The sequence below is a fragment of the Camelus dromedarius genome, chromosome 8 (assembly GCF_036321535.1).
Source record: "Camelus dromedarius isolate mCamDro1 chromosome 8, mCamDro1.pat, whole genome shotgun sequence".
In the NCBI taxonomy this organism is placed as follows: domain Eukaryota; kingdom Metazoa; phylum Chordata; class Mammalia; order Artiodactyla; family Camelidae; genus Camelus; species Camelus dromedarius.
This window is the reverse complement of record NC_087443.1, coordinates 2,524,249-2,539,262: the sequence shown is the minus strand read 5'-3', so window position 1 is coordinate 2,539,262 and position 15,014 is coordinate 2,524,249. Positions and strand designations below refer to the sequence as shown.

The 15,014-nt window shown below is 50.8% G+C and overlaps 1 protein-coding gene and 1 long non-coding RNA gene across 4 annotated transcripts in view; one reads left to right on the top strand and one right to left on the bottom strand.

Moving 5' to 3' along the window:
• EDARADD (EDAR associated via death domain) overlaps window positions 1–10,668 on the top strand; it is a 66,252-nt gene extending 55,584 nt beyond the window's left edge. For all 3 annotated transcript variants that reach the window (XM_064487837.1, XM_064487835.1, XM_064487836.1), the window contains exon 6: window positions 9,834–10,668. In XM_064487837.1, coding sequence (XP_064343907.1) covers window positions 9,834–10,216 — 383 coding nt within the window. In that variant the 3' untranslated portion in view covers window positions 10,217–10,668. The remainder of the gene's footprint in view (window positions 1–9,833) is intronic.
• Window positions 1–14,153, bottom strand: part of LOC135321778 (uncharacterized) — a 21,601-nt gene extending 7,448 nt beyond the window's left edge. Inside the window, exons 1-2 of the long non-coding RNA XR_010381802.1 lie at window positions 12,864–14,153; window positions 2,958–11,380 (exon numbers count right to left, since the gene is read on the bottom strand). This is a non-coding gene — a long non-coding RNA (uncharacterized LOC135321778). The remainder of the gene's footprint in view (window positions 1–2,957; window positions 11,381–12,863) is intronic.
• Window positions 14,154–15,014: the final 861 nt, after the last annotated feature.

The following is a 15,014-nucleotide window of genomic DNA, read 5'->3' as shown; positions in this document are numbered from 1 at the left end:
AAATGGAAGACTTTCAAGGAGAAACAGCTTTTCACAGTGATGGCAGGTAGTATTACTGACAGCAGAAGTCGTGCTGTGGAAATTAACATCTTTACTGTCCAACCTGATGCTTTGCCCAGGGGGATGTTTGGTTGGGTTTGGGGTTGGGGGTGGTTTCCCCATAAACAAGCAAATGAGAGACGTTGACTTCATGGCTTTGCTCTTGGAAGAACGAGCAAAAGCAGAAACCCGTATCTCCTCTTTGAATGAGAGGAGCAACCCAAGTAAGATTGCTCTTAACTGTTTTACGTATAAACACAAAGTTAGCATTTACCACGTACCAGGCCCTCTTCTAAGTGCTTTACAAACGCACCTAGAGAAAAAGTGTCCATGACAAGCCTGCAGGTTCAGTTACCGTCCCCACCAGGTGGCTGCAGTGAGGGCAGTGCTGGGTCACGTGGCGGGCTCTCCATCACATGCAGGTGTCCTAAGTGGGACTCAAGCCCCAGCCCCCCTACCCCAACTGCCTCACCAGGCTGCCTCTCTCTGGGTCAGACACTTCGCCTGTGCAGCGCCCACGTTGAATGCTTGAGTGTCCTACGTGGGGGTGAAGGTCCGGGTTCCAGCCCTCAGAGCCCTAAGCCAGAACAAGGCCACATCCCACTCCCACTCCCCCGGAGTCGGTCTCTGAGCTGCTGAAACTCTTTTCCCAGAAGCTTGCTACTTTCCCTGCATCAGGCCCCCCAGTGAGCCTGAGCTCAGAGCCTGGCTTTTATTTAATTCTTGCAATTTGAAAACCTTAGTTATCTGCGACCCAGTTTATAGCTGGTTAAAAACTAAGCAATATGTGTAAGATGGAGGGCTCAGGGGTAGAAGGAGGGATTAGACCCGAGAGAAATGACAGCTGACAGTCTACAATCAAGGACAGAGTAAGGATACAACTCAGAATCAGCTACTAGAAAAGGGGGGGGGGGGCGGGGGGACCAGCTCAGTGGTGGGGTGCGTGCTCAGCATGCACGACCAATCCCCAGGACCTCCATTAAATATGTAAATAAACCTAATTACACCCCCAAAAACAAACAATAAAAACAAATTAAAAAAAAAAAAAGCCCCCTTCGTGGAACCACTGACCACAGAAGCAAACCCCCTGGGGGACGGGGAAAGGAGCTCCAGAAAGAAGATGTTCATAACCCGGCCCCGAATGCAAACAATAGCAACGCTGTTTGATTTTCCTGGTTAAAAGGGACATTGACGTTCTACAAGGTTTTCATGCAATTTCTCAAAATGAGAACATTTGATCATTAAAGGAATAAGGAAGGCTCAGTTAAGAAAAGGAAAAAAGTCTCCCAAATTGGAAAATTAGAAAGCTCCTCTGGAACTCCCTCCCGCTCCGGCACTCCCTCCCCGGCACTCCCTCCCCCTCTGGCCCTCCCTACCGCTCCTGCACTTCCTCCGCTCCTGCACTCCCTCCCCCCCTGCACTCCCTCCCCCTCCGGCACTCCCTACCCCCCGCACTCCCTCCGCTCCTGCACTCCCTCCCCCCCTGCACTCCCTCCGCTCCGGCACTCCCTCCCCCCCTGCACTCCCTCCGCTCCTGCACTCCCTCCCCCTCCTGCACTCCCTCCCCCTCCGGCACTCCCCTCCCCCCCCTGCACTCCCTCCCCCTCCTGCACTCCCTCCGCTCCGGCACTCCCTCCCCCTCCGGCACTCCCTCCTCTCTGGCACTCCCTCCCGGTGGCAAGCGGTGTTATCACTTGGACCATGACACCTCCCCACCTGTTCTCCACTGTGGCCTGTTTTTCAAGAACGACTTTCTAATGGCATAATTCAGCTCTTGCCTGTTCTACTAATTTCCCCGTAGAAGTCAATGTAAAACAGGATTTTCATTTTTTTTTTCAAATTAGGTCCATGAAGTGACACTTAGTAAATATGTTTGTGTCACAATTTCAGAAGTAAAATTCACGTTAAATTATATGCTGAATCTCTACCTGGGTCCTTTCTTACATGTGTTTCTTTCTTTCTTTCTTTTTAATGTGCATTCTGTACTCCAGTTTCATTGGAAGACAGAATTGAGGCCCAGCATGATTTACTAGCCGAGATCCATCCGGTTTGTCAGTTACACTCCCCCGTGCTGCCCACTTGATGTCTTCTTAAAAGGGTGTGTCAGAGAAAATGAAACCGTATTGTTTTTCCCTTTGGTTAAGAGATCAAAACACCCACCAAAAGCCCTTGGGTTAGTTTCTTACTAGATAAAAATAGTTCTTCATCACTTCCCAGCTCGCAGCAAATAACCGCCTCTAATGAGTAACGTGGTGTGTGTGCCCCAGTGATTTATTAAAGCCGTAAACTGGCGTTTTAAGTATATTTATTTCCAACCACATTGGAAACCACACACAGAAAAAAAGCATGAATTTGCACCCTTAATAAACGTAACTGCAGAAGTATGTGCCTCTGCTTTGACACTTGTTGGTACTTTGCAGGCTCCAAATCTGATAATTTATGGACACCTGGGAGAAAGTTACTCTATTTCAGAACCACAATATTTTGCTGTTTGCCAAGCTGCCAGTATAAAATGTTTCCTATTTCATTGTTTGAGCTCACTCAAGGCCGAGTTACCGTGGGGAACATTATTATAAACCATCTGAGAGCCAGCGGTGGTACTGTGTTGGAGGGAGGACCCCCCCCCCCCCCCGGGCGGTAATAGCTCTTGAGAAGCCGAGGTGTACAAGATAAAAGGGCACCTCCCCTGCAGGGAGACACATTAAGTCAATGTGTGATCCACTGCCAGCATCCTGACTGCAGCCGTTTTCTGGGCTCAACCAATCATGAGTTTCATGAATTCTGAATCTCCTTCCAATTCACAATTAACTGTTAATTGAGCAGCATTTTATAACCTGCCAGCCGCAAACTTGAGAGTTAGACGCCGCATCGCCGGACATGAACTGTTTATTACATTGTTTTAAATGACATAGACTTACCTTGTCGAAGATTTCTGAACTCTTCTTTAAGGTCTAATTGTGTGTGAGAAGATGGAGCGGGTGGGGAGGGGGCAGAGCCAGCCCCAGGGGAGAATCCATCCTGCTGCTTGTGAATGTGGGGAAATAGTATCTCTCCACAGGCTCTTAATCACCAGACAGGCTTGGGTTCTTTCAAAGAGAAGTGGCTGTCATTCCAGAATCTATTTTTGGCAGGTCCTTCTGACTAAGAACTTACTCTGTAGATGTCTTTAAGGCAACGGTTTTCAACCCTGGCTGCACGTTAGAATCTTCAGGGGTGCTTTTTAAAATCCCCTTGTCCTGCCTGCATTCCGGACCAATTCAGTGAGGCTCTGGGGTTGGGACCAGACATCGGGATTTTGTAAATCTCTGCAGGGTGAGGGGGCGCAGTGGGCAAGTTCTAGTTCTTGGCCAAGGTTGAGAACTGCTGCTTTAAAAGAAAAGGCTGCTGGTCATGCTTCCTTACCCGCAGCACTGGTTCTTTGTTGCACGCTTACCACGTGCTAGGAGGAGGCTCTCACGGGTGGTCTCACTGAATCCTCTCAGCAAGCTCATGAGACAGGTGTTACTGTCCCCGTTCAGAGCGCGAGGCCGCGGCCGTAGCAGGCTGGGCGACCTGTCCAGGTCGCACACTTGCTCGGTGTTGGCTTGATTGGCAGCTGGTGGCTAATCTCTGTGGCACTCTTTCTCCATAGCAGCCAGTAACCTTTCTTCTGCCTCGTATGTACACAGCCCTGAAAAATGTTTCAGTTCGTCTGAAAATTTCTAGATTGCTCTTCATAGGCTCCACAGAGGGTTCTAATTTGACTCTTTCTCTGTGTCTCATTCTTCGTTCCTCTGATTTACTCAGCAGACGTCACTGAGTGCCTGCTGTGTGCCTGGAATGCAGTGGTGACCCCAGACATCAAAGTCCCTGTCCTCTTGGAGCTTACATACTTGTGGGAGCAACAGACAATAAACACAAACAAATAAGTGATTACATATGGTGGCAGGAGCCTTGAGGAAAATGAATGGTACAGTGAATTTTGCCTGCAGGGAGAGGGTGCTACTTTAGCTGAGAAGGTGCACCAGGCTGTAAATAATGCAAAGGAGCCAGCCACGTGGAGATCTGAGGAAGGAGGACTCCAGGGAGAAGCAGTGGCTGGTGCAAAGGTCCTGAGGCCGGGCTGAGCTTAGTGTTCTAGGGACGAGTATGGGTAGTGAAGGCAGAAGGGCAGGGAGTAGTGAAGACAGCAGTTGGGAGGTGTCAGCAGAGGCCAGACGACCCGGGGACTCTTTTCTTCCCAGTCTACTTAAAAAAGTAATAAATGTGAAATCTGACGTCGTTAAATAACACTTACATGACTTGACAAAAATGCTTTCACATCATTTGTCTCAGTTAATTCATGAGATACAGGCATTATTATCTTCTTCATATTATAGCTGAGGAATGGGAAGTTCAAAGATGTTAGATGCCATGAGAAGTCAAGCTCCGGGAAGCTGGAGCCCAGGATTTGATGAGCCCAGTGTGATACAGACCCAGAACTGGGATGATTCAGGATGACGCATGTGAAGGACTCAGTGCAGGGCTGGTTGTGCATTAGGTGCTTGGCAAATGACAGTCCCCGGGATGACTAAAACCACTGAGAAATCAGACCCTCTCTCCTCCGATGAGTTCTTCCTCAGGTTGAGCCAGCACTCAAACTAAACTTACGGAGGGCAGATCCTTCCGGGATTTCCTCCAAAATAAGCAGTCATCCTACATCAGCGGTGTGATCCATTCTTGCTTTACGTCAGTGGAAAGTACACAAGTCAGGTGTCAGACATGGCAAGTAAGGGACCTACTTGTTAAAGACTCTCAGTGAATATTTGTACATAATTAACTTCTCAAGAACACTCTCTTCCTCTCCCAAATCTAGAATCCACCTTTTTGTATTTTAAGACCACTTCTGTTCTACTGCCCACCACTGTCTGTTAACTGCCTGCAGACAGCAGCATCATTCTCTGTCCTTTACTATTAATTCTCTTCAGATCCTAAAATTCATCAAATGGTAATAACAGACCTACCTTGTCTCCTGAGGAGAAAGCGCAGTTCTCATTCATTCATTCATTGAGCAGACAGCTTTCAAGTTTCTACTGTTCAGCAACTCTGCTTGCCCCTTGACAGGCATCAAATGATAAGCCCTTTTTCCCCATTTCTGATGAAAACGTCTCTGGTCCTAAGTCTCTCTCCCTCCCCAGTATTGTTTCTTCCCCCAGGCATCACCCAGTCTGTCCTTTCATGTGCACTGTTACATGACAGGTGTTTAAAGCAGGGCGGGACAAAATGCATTTGATAGGAAAAGAAGCATGTTTCTCTGCTTAAGTCCTCAGAGAGCTAATTATAGTTTATGATTCTAAAAGGCAGCTTTAAACTCACGACTGTTGGCAGTTTGCATAGATTCCAGCTCGGTAAGAGGCTTATCATTTGTGTCGTGGCAAAAACAAAAGGAAAGCACCAATAGATTTGTGGCACCTCGTGTGTTTTAGAACTAGCTGATAGATGGTCACCGTAGTCGTTCAGAGAAACAAGCTTCTCATGCACTGGGAGGCTCAGAGGGGCTTCTTGGCTGCCTGCCCGATGCTCATTCCTCTTCTTGGTGCTGAAGGAGAAGACACTGCCGACTCTGAGTCTCACAGAGGTTCATTACAGGTGGACCTTCAGACACCAATGCACTTAATTCTGGACTTGGAGGTGGAGACCCCACTTTATTTTTCTGTAACTTAAAAAATACTTTTAAAGTATCCAAACAAACACAATAACTATAGAAAATTAGGAAATACTCCCTTGTTAACATTTTTGTTGTACCTACTTCCAGATTTTTTCCTGTTCCCCTGAGTGTGTGTATAACATGGATGTGAATGACTGTATTATTTGTTTTTACAAAAACTGAATTATACATACCCTTTGCTGAACTTTCTTCCCCACTTGACTGAATATTATTTTCATAATAAATAAGGGCAGAGAAAATTGCACAGTTTCTTTCCCTTATTCCCCCGTTTACTGCAAAACTACCTACACCATTAGAAAGTCCTTTTTTTAAGTAAAATGTCCCACCATGTGGCCAAAGTCTTAGTTCTTTATACACCATTACTAATGGAGCTGAAGGATGACCTTCACTGTATTACATAGGAGTGTAATTCGACATTTTAAAACTCTAAGACACAGAGCACATTACAGAAGGCTGTGGGCCTGTTCTCAGGGTGTTTAAGGTGTAGTGAGGAACAGCCCCTGTAAGAAGACTGTACAGGACGTCTCACTGCAGGGCAGGGTCAGGAGGGGCAAATGAAGCCGTGGGACTTGAGCGAGACAGCGTCCCAGGCAGGAGCTGGGAGTGTTGTCTCTGAGGTGGGCGTTACGGGGTGGATGAAGTTCAGTAGCTGAAGGGAAGTTCAGCGAAAGGGAGAGAGAAGACTGACCGGGGAAAACACGGGAAAAGGCATGGACGAGATCTGCATCAATTTCCACCTGTGAAGCTGACAAAGTTTTCTGAAACCAATACTTGGTGCTGATGAGGGCCATCACGAGCTCAGCTGGAGTGTATATCGGTCCAGCGTTTATTCCCGGGAGCAGTCTGGGGCTTGGGCACTGACAGCCTTAAAATGCTCATACCTTTTGGCCTAATAATCCTATGATTGGTGAAGTGATTAAAGATGTGGCCAAAAATGTACATGTAAGGGTCTGCATTGAATTGTTAATCCTGGTCATAGAAAGGTGGGAAGACCCTCAATGTTCATGTTTATACAAAGTTTATAATCATATATAATTTTTAAATTTTCTCTGCTGAGCATATATTAGATTTTAAAAAATGTATTTAATTAGGCTTTAAAAGAAATGCAGGTTGTCTGCTTAGGGACCTGAGTCATCCAGCTTGTCTGGAGCACAGATGACGTTCAAGGAAGTGATGGGCAGCCGGACAGGAGGAGTGGCAGGGCCAGCTCCAGGGGAGGCTCCGACGTGGTGGCTGCTTGGATAGAAGTCCGTAAGGACGCTGGGGGATTGCGAGTGTAAATAGGGGAACTGAGGTGCTTTGGGTGCACAGGGGGAGACATAAGTACTGGTTCGGGTTCTTGGAGTTGGCGGTGTCCTCTGGACAGCAAGAGGAGCTGTCCAGCTGTCGGTTCTGGAGCCAGGTTAGCGGGCAGCATCCACTGCATGCCCAGGGCTGTGCTGGGTCCTGCAGATGTGAAAAGAAAGGGTCTTCCGTTCTAGTGGGAGCGCTTTGTGGAGGTTGCTGGGTGTGGAGGAGATGACCAGACGGACAGGATGTGGAAGGGGAGAGCCTCGGACTAAGAACAGGACTGGAGTCCCCCTGGTCCCTCCCAAGGACTCGGCAATGAGACAGGAGGGGATCTCAGCGTGTCAGGCAGACCAGGGAAGGGACGTGGCCGGACATGGTAGGATGTGCCTGGGGATGTGGGGCTTGGCTGCCAGAAGGAACCTGCAGGGAAAACTCAGCCTGCAGTGCAGTAGACCGTGTCCAAAGGGGCAAGAGTCCCAGGCCCAGTTCCAGAGGCAGCCAGGTCCTAGGGGAGCTGCTGTGATGGGGTGTTCGCAGCAGCAGGAGGTCCAGGTGACCCTCAGAGTCGGGTAGGGGGTCTGCCTCTCCGGATTTCCCCACTCCATCAGAACTAGACCTTAGCCCACAGCTGGGGTGCAGGGAGCTAGGTCCTGCCGTGCCGAGGTTTGGCGGGAATGAGGCTGGGCCAGACGCCACTCAAAGCCAAAGGAGACGAAGACCATGAGGAGGCACCGGAGGTGCAGGTCTTGAGTTCGCCTCCTCACTAACTGCGAATAAGGGAGAGTAAGAGATAGTGGCCTCAGCCAGTTATGAAGCCAGAGGAGGGCAGTTTGAAGTTCTTATCTTTTTATGACAGAGGAGCCCCGTATGTATTTGTAGATAAAGGAAAGAGACTCAGTAGGGACGGGTGGCTGGAGGTGAGGGCAAGAGAGGAGATACTTGATGAAACACATCATGGAGGAGGTAGGAAGGAGGCGGCTCAAAGGCGTGTGTGAAGCCCGGCAGAGAGGAGGGAGGCCGGTTGATAAGTCTTCTCTGTACTAAATGGTATGTTTGTAAATATAATTCCGTATTAGTTATCATAGAAATGTAACACCGCGAGAGAAAGTTGGGGAAACAAACGCAACCCCACCACATCAGCACCATGGCCGTGGCTGTCTTGTACACCTCTCTCCACAGCTAAAGAAGCATAGAATTTCCCCCGGGTTTTACTCAGTTCCTAAATGCCTCACATCTTGCATTTTCCACTTAACATGACAGCACAGACGTTGCCCAGGTGGCTACAGAGGCGTCATAATTACTGAAATGATATTGCGTCAAGTAGTACAACAGTTTATTTCCCTATTCCCCTCACTTTGATTTTTAAGTTGTTTTTAAAAATGGGTATGGATGAGACTGTGATTAAAATGCTCATATATGCGTAGTTTATATACATATTTTAAATGAGCTTCTTAGGCTGGATGCTCAGAAGCTACAGTAATAGATCAAAGAATATAAATATAATTTTCACGGGTTTTGTTATCTTTTAATTTGTACTTGCCTCCAGATTGCTGGTTCTCAACCTTACAATCACCAAAGTGACTCCTTTTTCCCAGTTCTTAGACACACGATTTTTTTTTCTTTTTTTTAGACTTTAAAAAATTTTCCTTGGGGAGGGAGATAACTAGGTGCTATTTATTTATTTATTTAGCAGAGGGACTGGGGATTGAACCCAGGACCTCATGCATGCTAAGCATGCGCTCTACCATGGAGCTATATACCCTCTCCTGCCTTTTCCCCAATTCTTTACTTTCCTAAATTGGGAAGCCTGTGGCTCAGTGTAGTAAAGGTCACATAACCTCCTAGAATTTTCCAAGCTGGTGATCTCCAGGCGTCGCCTTTGGCTGCTAATATCCCTCGCCAGAGGTCAGGAGATACAGTGCCTAGATTCTTAAATTTGCAGAATTTAAGTCACTTGGGTGGCCATGCTGCGCAGACCCTGTTTACAACTTTATTATAACTGACTTGCCTCTTACCTCCTGGCCTCTCACGTCTAACCTGCTTACCGCGTACCTCCTGGCGGGGCCAGAAGTGACTGACGGGAGAGGGTGGCCCTTCCTTCTGGCGGGGCTGCTTTCCCCGGGAGGCTGAGCTCGAAGCCACTTGCTTGCCCAGCCCCCTGCACGCACCTCAAGGCGCTGGCTCCACTTCAGAGGCATCCCCATGGGTGAAGAAAACACAGATAAAGGCAAAGGGATGATAAGGTGACCATAAATTTAAAAAGTAAGTTTTCTGGCATTATCCCTTATCACTTATTTTCAAATATGCACAGGAAGTGGATAGTTCAATTTCCATGTTTTTTGAAAAGACATTTGAGAGACTCGTGCAATCCTTGACACCCTAACATGCTGTGTTTGGCATTCAAAACCTGTCAGGGCCAACTTGTAAGTTAGAAGGGGCCAGGGTTGAGGTGCGGGCGAGGACGGGCTGGGATGGCGGAGTCTGGCCCCCGCGGGACGGGCGCCCTGCCCGTGGAGGGATCTCTGCCCCGTGGAGCCCTGGTTCTGGCCAGCAGTCTCACAGACGCACGTCACAGGCCACAGAGGCGCTCAGGGAGAGGGGAGAACTGGCTTTGTGAAATCTTCCCACTGCTTCCAGCCAGGTAGCTGTTAAGAACACCAGGTCGTTGGTGCGTATCTAGAAATGGGTGGCCTGCAGGATTCCTCTGTTACAGTCGTGCTGACGCTGTCCACCAGGCAGCGGAAGAACAGAGGACGGAGGAGACGGATGCTGTCTCGGGCCCCTCGCTGACCTGTGGGCCATGTTCTTTGTTCTGCAGAGAGAAGCCAGGCCGCGTCCTGCGCGGAGAATGGCACCTGTTCCTCCTGCTCCCTCCGGGCCCCCACCATCAGCGACTTGCTCAACGACCAGGACTTACTGGACGTGATCAGGATAAAGCTGGACCCATGTCACCCAACGGTCAAAAACTGGAGGAACTTTGCGAGCAAGTGGGGCATGCCCTACGACGAGCTCTGCTTCCTGGAGCAGAGGCCGCAGAGCCCCACCCTGGAGTTCTTGCTGCGGAACAGCCAGCGGACGGTGGGCCAGCTGGTGGAGCTGTGCAGGCTCTACCGCAGGGCCGACGTGGAGAAGGTGCTGCGCAGGTGGGTGGACGAGGAGTGGCCCAGGCGGGGGCGCGCGGACCCCCGCAGGAACCTCTGACACCTGCGCCTCCTCCCCAGCCCCTCAGGGCCGAGGCAGCCCGCGTTAGGGAGCAGTGGGGGGAGGGCACGGCTCAGCCGCAGAGCACACGCTCAGCGTGATTAGGTCCCGGGTTCAACCCCAGGGCCTCCTGTAAATAGGTAAACCTGATTACCTGCCCCACCCCCCGCCGGAAAAAAGGAGCGATGAGAATCCATCCTTGTTTAAGTTGAGGATAAGGACGAACAGCAGACACTGGTTTTCCCCAAAGCTGGTGGTTTTGTGCAGGGGTGGGGTATGTTTCTGGTGGCGGATTTTCCTTTAGTTTTGCACATCTGTTTTAATTTAACATTTGAATCTGGAAAAACTGGGAAAAATATGTCATAGGCTCCTACAGGGACCAGGGCCAAAGCCTGCAATCAGAGTGGACTCATGTGTGATGCGATGGAAATAAAGGTGCCCTCTCCCTTAAATACTGCTGACCATTGAAATCAGAACCAAAATTCCTGGTGGCCCCCAACAGTCATCCTGCACAAGGGCCGTTGTGACGGGGGGCACTCCCACGGCTCAGAAGGAAGCGGCAGAGAGGGGTCACCCAACAGCCTGTCACTTTCCTTGCTGTAAAGGACTTAGGCGAACTGACAGCCTGTTACATTGTGTGGCGATGCCCCTCAGACCCCACGTGCCATCTTTCTTACTCAGATACTCGTGTAGTCTCTGCAGGATCAAAGATGGCCTTCACTCGAGTGTTTCTAAAAGAAGCACAAAGCCCAGTGGTTGCTGGGAGGGCGGAGTCAGGAATTGGCAGGGTGAGCAGGGCCCCGGGAAAGGGGCGTGACCGAGAGTCCACGAAGGCCCTCTTGGCACCCATGGCCTTTTAAAAACTAGTTCAATATTTACTTTCACATCTTTTCTATCAGGCTGTTTCACCCCTGAGAGGAAGCTCAGTTAAGAAGTAAATAAAAATCACCTGGCCCGTGGGTGGAACGGAATTCCCTCAGCACCCACTTACCCCAGCTGAAAACAGGGCCCAGCGACACCACACGGCACGCTAGCCGAGGAGGAGGGCTCCTTCACGGTGATGCTTGGTGGGAAACCGTGCGTTAAAATCCAGATTTTAAAGGATCTTAAACCAAATGGAAAATTGGGTCCCGAGAATCTCCAGTGTTCTTCTCCGAGGGTTTCCTGTAGAAGGTGTGGGGGACGGGAGAGTTTGTTACTGGGCAGATCAGATTTTCTAGGTTTGGGGGAAGAAAAGAGAGAAGCTGTGGTCTCCCCCACACTTTCCTGGAAGTGCCATTTGGTTTTGCCGGGGCTTTAGAAAATTAAGGCACTTCGTCCAAATTAGGAGGATTCTGTGATGAAAATAAGCAAAAATGATGAAAAACATCGATCAGAGTACAAGAAAGAGTAGGATTAATGCCAAAGAAAGTTGTATTCTAAACCACTGACTTCCTTTTCCACTGATGGCTACAGAGGGTTTTAGGAGGTTGCCAGGAAGCAGCCTCACCATCGAATGTGGACTCTAAACTCGCAGAATTACCACTGACCCGTCACTTCTGGTTCAGTCAGCGACAGTCACACCAAGCTTGTCCCCTCTTGTCAGAGTTATCAGATAAGTGTCAGGCTTATCAAAAGATGGGCTAAAAGTAACAGCCACTAATAAAATGTAGAGATTGTTAAAAACAGATTCTTTTTCTATTTGATGCCTGCGGAAGTGGCTGTTCAGTGTTCATTGTCAGCCGTGTTCCGGGCGCCCTGCAGAACTTGGAAGGGGGCCCTCATCTTGCGGGAATTTGATTCTGTGCCCCGTGTTCTTGTCAAGCTGCACGTGACCAGTTCTCCGTTGGCCCAGAGAGTGCTGTGGGGAAGTATAGGTGAGCTCTTGGCGTTTATTATCGACAGTTTAGGGACGTGGGACTGAAAGGGTGTGGTTATGCAGTGTCTCGTGTCTGAGGCTCATGGCTCCTGGTATCCTGACACCACCTTGGGGTAGAAGGAGCAGGTTCCAGCCTGACCGATATTTTGCTAATGCTGCCCGGCCGGGTGCCACCAGAAAGCCCCTTCCCGCCACCCCCATCCCCCACCGTCATCCCGTGGAGGGAGGGCGGGAAGGTGTCCCCGGTATCCGAAGACTTCTGCCTCTGCCAGAGGGCAGGCTGGGAGGAGGGGGTGGAAGCCACCGCCGCCCCCACCACCCTGCCGTCCCTCCCCTGCGCCCCGGCACTCCCCTGCCTCCCAAGTCCCCCACGCAGGGCGGCCCTGCTCTGCGGGAGCCACGGCGGGCCCCAGGGCCCCTCTTGGTGGTGGGAGGAGCCACGGAGGGAGGTGGGCTGCTGACTCCCTCCAGTGGGGCCCCAGCTGCAGGGGCAAAAATAAAACCCAGTTCCTAACATCCCAGAGTTAACGTCCGGAAAACGTGATGCAGATTTTCTCGTGGAAACACTGTTATACGTGGTGATGAGGTTCTGTGCTTACAAAATTCGTGAATTCTCAGCTTTTTCTCAGTGGGCTGACTTGGGAAGACCGGTCCCTCTTGGCACTGCCTCTAAGGGATATGTTTTCAAAATTCCGAACTTAAGATTTGAATCTCAAAACTGATGTTAAACAGAACTTATCACAGATACCTTGAGCATGGCTATTGCTCACACGGGTCAGCGGAACCTACCTTTGAGTTGGACCGGAAGTGTTAAGTCGCACAGAATCCAGGTGGGTCAGACGGGGGCAGAGCTGAAGATGCTCCTTACATTCAGGAAACTCAGGAAAACCGTGAGGCCGCAGAGCACCACCCGCTGGTGTCTCCGCGTGGCAGTGTTAGTTCCCAAGTCCTGGTGGCTAATAGTCTCCACTTCTGGCTATGAAGGCTTGGAGTCCCATTGCGATCGCGTGGCGGGGCGCAGGGTGGCAGGGACTGTTCTAGGGCTCACCTAGTTTGGCAGGACCGCCCGTCGATACTCAGGGTGACTTGTAAGGACGAGCCCTCCACTTCGGCGCCATTAAACACTTACTCAGTGATAGGAGACTGTCCTAGACACGAGACGCCTTGAGGTGGCACTGCCCTCTGCTGGAGGCCAGCATCCCCACACGTCCTTTCCGACTCGCCCAGAAGCCACCATCTTCCTGTTAGTCACCGGCTGTATGACAGACCCCTCGGAAGCGGCCCCCCGAAAGGTGGGAGAGGCAGTTATTTCACACGTCGAGGCATGTACGTGGACCGAGGCCGGCACAGCTGAGGGGAGGGTTCCAGCCCCCGAAGGTGCGCGTCACCCAGGTGAAACGTGTGCGGGTCAGCTCCGGTCGTGGTTCCTCGCCTGGGAATCCTGCCTCAGCAGCAGCAGGGCTTCTCCTCCGTGGAGGTCCCGCCTTCGCCGTCTGTGGCTGTTCGGTCTCTTCCACTTTCAGTGTGCTGATGCTCCGCCGTTAGCACCATGAGAACGGGGGCTTCCATGTAATAAAGCGGCAGAGGGCCGGGTCTCCCCTAGTCACTGCGGACGCCGGCCCGGAGCGCCGGCCTTTCCTCCTCCCCTGAGATGCATGAGAGGAAAACACGCTGTTTTATATAAGTTATTAATAACTAAGATCCAGCAGCTTTTCTTTCCCCTTTTCAGGTGAGGAGACGTGTCTCATGTCGTTTTGAGCCAGGACTCCCCTCCCTGTGACACTTGTCCACCCCCGCCGTTCCTGCCCTGTGCTCTCCTCTCCTTTGGCCCAGCTTCTGCTCTGCGTGCTGCTTGTTTCAGGCTGTGGGCTCAGTCCTTGGTCGCATCTCTTCTCTGTGCCCGCGGCCCCCTCTCTCCCGGCCGCGGGCTGCTCCACTTCCTTTTTCCACTTCCCCCTGCGGAGGCCAGTTGTTGGGTTGTCTCACAGTTTGTGACCCTCTTGGCCTGATCATGGTGAAACTGTTTTCTGCCCTTGTAACTGAGACAGACTTAGCTGCGTGTCCCCAAGGCTGTGACTGAGAGACAATCTCCCTCTTTGTTCTGCAACTTCCTGCTTGGGAATTCAGACTCCACCTTCTGGACCCTGTGCACTTGGTGATGAATGGACGAGGGCAAGTCTCGCTTCCTTTGTGTTTGGAGGGTCAGGCCTGTGATGCTGGGTCTGCTGGGGCCTCCGGGTGAGTGGGGGCCTCCCCTGGCCATCTGCATCCCTTAGAGGAAGACCTGCCACCCAGGAGGAGGCGGCCGCGTTTAACTGAGGAGGCCTCCTGGAAACCAACTCCTCCACTGGGAATTGAAAAGATCAAAGCAGTGAACGGTGCCACTGGAAATGAAATGATTGAGTTCATCGGCCTTTTTTGGAAATGCGAAGAGGGCGGCTTCTCCTGACTTCCTGAGCCGCTCCATGCTCTTGTGTTTCACGTGACAGCCGGTGACCGTTTCCCAGAGGCCTGGCCGCAGCAGCTTCGCGGCGGACACGCCAGCCACTGGGAGCGGTGCTTTGGGAACTGCCGACGTGTGGTGATGCTCCGTGTTTCCATGTCCTCGTGCTGCGCTTCTCAAGCTGCCTTCTTGTTGATCTCCTGTATGATTTTATATGTTTCTTTATGAACAGAGGTTATTTTTCACTGTGATAATGGGTGCTACAAAATTAAATGGATGTCCACCGCTCTCTCTAGTCAGTGCCTTTACGTAGCTTCCAGCGCAGTCATGGATTCGTGTGTTCTCTTGGTCAGTCATCAGTCAGAAACCTAGTGACTTTCTAACCTGTGTCCCGGGGGTGCAGAGATAAGCAACACCTTCCTACCCTCAAGGAGCCTTAGACGAGAGGGTCGCCGTCCATAGCGGGACACGTTCCTGGGGAGAGAGCCGCCCCCATC